Below are 3,620 nucleotides of genomic sequence, written 5' to 3'. Positions count from 1 at the left end.
GGGTTGAAAAGGAGAGGCAAAAATACACAACAATAATGCTTCACTTTTTGTATATACTGCGGACAACCGAAAGAAGCAATACAAAACAGAAAATAAATCAGAAATTTGTTTAAAAGTAAAATGTCGTTTATGTGATTTAAACAGTTATCCTCATAATCCTTTCGGTTGTCTTTGGAAAACGATGATAACATGTTACTAGAAATATTTCGCTTGTAAAAATGCGCTATAAATTATTTTACAAATTATGAAAAATTATAACGCCATAAGTTCTGGAATATTAATAAGAAACTAATAATCATCATCCACAAAAAAAAAAAAAAAAAAAAAAAAAAAAAAGATAATTAAATGTTCTTTTTCCATTTCGTCCTTTTTTTCTTTTTCTTTTTTTTTGATGGCTTAATCATGTCCAGTGAACGACCCTTCTCGTTAATCCCGAACCAAAATATTGACCTACATAAATTAGTCTGTACCACTTGAGGCGATTTCGTTGCCCGTTTTTAAAATAAACATTTGTTTAATAACAACAGATATTATCGGTCTACATTTAGGATCCAAACATCATTTTCACTAGGTGATTCGTTTATATCTGCGTTATAAGTTACTACAATTGGAATATTTTATGCATAGGTTTTGTCCATTTCCAGTTCAAGAAGGCCTATGATGTGTATAAAGCTACTCGGAGGTTCTTTGTATGTAAATAGGGTGAAAAAAGGCCCTCCCCATCTTTGTAATTAATTGACACGTTATACCACTCATCATGTTCTGAAGCACCAATGGTATAGGCTAGGATCTCCCCAAAACCCACAATTTCACATCGGCAAACACTGTCTTCATCCACTTGACTCCCAAGACCCGCCCACACGTGGCCAACCTTTTTCGTTTTTAATGCTTTTTCACTGCAGGTTCATGTGTTGAGACCAACCTTATATGGACTGATCAGTCTGGTAATGGCTTATTTCCCCCTAACACCCAGCAGTAGCGCAATATCCATGAGCTAGATATACCACTTCAGTCACTTTGGCATTCTTCCTGGACTTACAGAACTGATTTCTCCGCTACTTTTTCCCCCCAAGCAACGGTTAACGACCGAGCCTCATGCGTCGACTTCAGATTACTTCGCGCTGAAACGGCACCGATATCCTATATTCAATAAGTCGTCTGTGTTTTTTGTGTTTTTAAACAGAGGATTGCCAAACTGGTGCAGCAACTTTACTGCATCAAATGCCCCAGACCATGTCGTTGACCAACACAAAGACGGGCTTTTCAGTAAAGGACATTTTGGACCTCCCTGATACTAACGATGAAGAAGGATCTATCACCGGGAATGAGGAAGATACGGAGGTTTCTGAGGCGACTAAAACGCCTGGAGTGCGAGTGCAAAGTCCTTTAGAGAATGTTCCAAACCTGCCTTTAAAGAATCCATTTTATGATAATAGCGACAATCCTTATACCAGATGGCTCGCGACTACGGACAGCATCCAATACTCATGTAAGTAAAGCAACCTAACAAGAATTCACATGAGTTGAAACTCTCTTCGATTCTAAATCAGCGCTATTTTTTATCTTGGCCATCTATTACAAATATTTGATTTAAATCATTCTACAAAACCGCTGTGTTTGATATTGTAGATGTAGATTTCCACTGTTGCGCTTCTCTAAAGGCGTAACTATGTGCTTCTGGATCGTGGTCATAACTGCGGTTAAATTAGCAAGTTTTTTTTTTTTTTTTTTAATGCAGTTGAAATTGTCTAGATAGTTTCTGGAATAGTTTATTTATTGACTCTTAGTTTTCGCTTACATTTTCCTCTTTGTAAACTGTTGAATATAGGTTACGGCAAAGCCAACGGTTCGGTTGGGTCACATACCCCATGATAATGTTTATTGAGGCTAATGTTAATTCTGTAATATCATATTGTAATAACAAAAATAAATTTGATTGCTGAACTGGCTGTATTTATCAGTCCGTCTGCCCTAACTTAATGTTCTCCGAGAAATGTGTTAGTTTGTAAATTTGACATTAAGAAATGTCACCCACAAACACAATTAACAATGCAATGTATTTTTATTTGATGTGGTATTAAATCTGTTTTTTCCCTCTCTTTCTCTCTCTCTCTTGGTTTTTTTTTTTTTCTTTTCTTCTTTTTTTTTTTTTTTTCTTTTCTTGACCAGTACACGGCCTATCCGCAAACTCTCAAGACTCGTCTGCAAAATCTCCGGAACCTTCAGCTGACGAATCGCCGGACAACGATAAGGAAACTTCGAGCAACGGCAGCGACTCTGGTAAGAAGCGCAAAAGGAGGGTGCTCTTTTCCAAGGCACAAACTTACGAACTCGAGCGCCGGTTTAGGCAACAGAGATATCTGTCAGCCCCGGAGAGGGAGCATCTCGCCAGTTTGATCCGCCTGACTCCAACCCAAGTGAAAATCTGGTTCCAGAACCATCGATACAAAATGAAGAGAGCCCGGGCGGAGAAAGGTATGGAAGTGACCCATCTCCCTTCTCCTAGGCGGGTGGCCGTGCCTGTGTTAGTCAGAGATGGCAAACCCTGCCATACACTAAAAGCTCAGGACTTGGCAGCTACTTTTCAGGCTGGAATTCCGTTCTCCGCATATAGCGCCCAGTCTCTCCAGCACATGCAATATAACGCGCATTACAGCGCCGCCACCACACCACAGTTCCCAGCACATCACTTGGTGCAAACGCAACAGTGGACTTGGTGAACAAACACTGACTTGCAAATGCAGGGCTGCATTTTAAAGACCGTGGTAAGGAGCTTTCCAAACAAAAATACAAGACTTTGCAGCTTGACCCTTTCTCGCCAATTTATTTTGGGGATTGACGTGTGTGCGCCATGTTTACATGTTTTCGTTAAGAAAACCGGGTCAAGCCTCTCCCCAAATTTAAGAATGTTAAAGCTCTTGTGAAATTTTGTAAAGTATGTTTGTGTGTTGTAGAAATGTTTTCCTTTTGTCCTTCGTGTTATAAGCACGTGCAAAAACCACTTTATGATTATAGAAAATTTTATTTCTTTCTTTTACAATGGACCGAATATATTTATGGCCATGAATAAACATTGGCAATCTTTAGCTTATTTCATTGGTTTGTTTTCTATGTAAATATTTTGTGATAATTGTTTGCAATATTATGTTTGACCGTTTAGCCTAAATATATCCGATATTTAGGGAAAATGGAACCTCAGTTGTCGATAAACACCCCTCATGTTAATTTCAGAAAGAACGCGCGCTGGCGAGGGAGGTCTACAATTCTTTTTATTAAGACTTTTAATAAAAATGATGTGGTTCAGAAATTCCGAAATGCTTTGCGTTTGGTCTCAATGATTTCGGCATTTGCAAAATATGAGTCGTTTCTTCGCTATTTTCCATTAACATAAATACTTTATTATAAGCTAACAGAACGAATAAATACAAGTAATATAATTATGTTAATTTATAAAGCCTTTATATTTGCACAAACTTTGCTTTGGACACCTTGTCGCTCTCATTGTCACTTCATCAGCAACACAATTGGCTTCAGTTTTCCGAATTTATCTGTACGAACACTTCAGCAATAAGAAGGCTAAAGTCACTTGTGAAATGGGGGTAAAAATCCACTCACTTAAT

General features: G+C 38.1%; 1 protein-coding gene across 1 annotated transcript; it reads left to right on the top strand.

The window, feature by feature from the left end:
- Positions 1-1,002: 1,002 nt before the first annotated feature.
- Positions 1,003-3,312, top strand: nkx2.2a (NK2 homeobox 2a). Its single transcript, XM_084394222.1, has 2 exons — positions 1,003-1,489; positions 2,170-3,312. Exons 1-2 carry the CDS (start codon positions 1,222-1,224, stop codon positions 2,718-2,720), a joined length of 819 nt encoding a protein of 272 aa, XP_084250348.1. The 5' UTR covers positions 1,003-1,221; the 3' UTR covers positions 2,721-3,312.
- Positions 3,313-3,620: the final 308 nt, after the last annotated feature.

Source organism: Rutilus rutilus (genome assembly GCF_951802725.1).
Source record: "Rutilus rutilus genome assembly, chromosome: 21".
In the NCBI taxonomy this organism is placed as follows: Eukaryota; Metazoa; Chordata; class Actinopteri; order Cypriniformes; family Leuciscidae; genus Rutilus; species Rutilus rutilus.
Note: the sequence above shows the minus strand (reverse complement) of the source record. Positions and strands in the feature narration are given on the sequence as shown.

Bases quoted from the DNA above. Each gene is read 5' to 3' on its own strand.
- nkx2.2a (XM_084394222.1), top strand. From the start codon at position 1,222: ATGCCCCAGACCATGTCGTTGACCAACACAAAGACGGGCTTTTCAGTA. The intron at 1,490-2,169 runs GTAAGTAAAGCA...TTTCTTGACCAG, and splicing joins GGACAGCATCCAATACTCAT to TACACGGCCTATCCGCAAAC.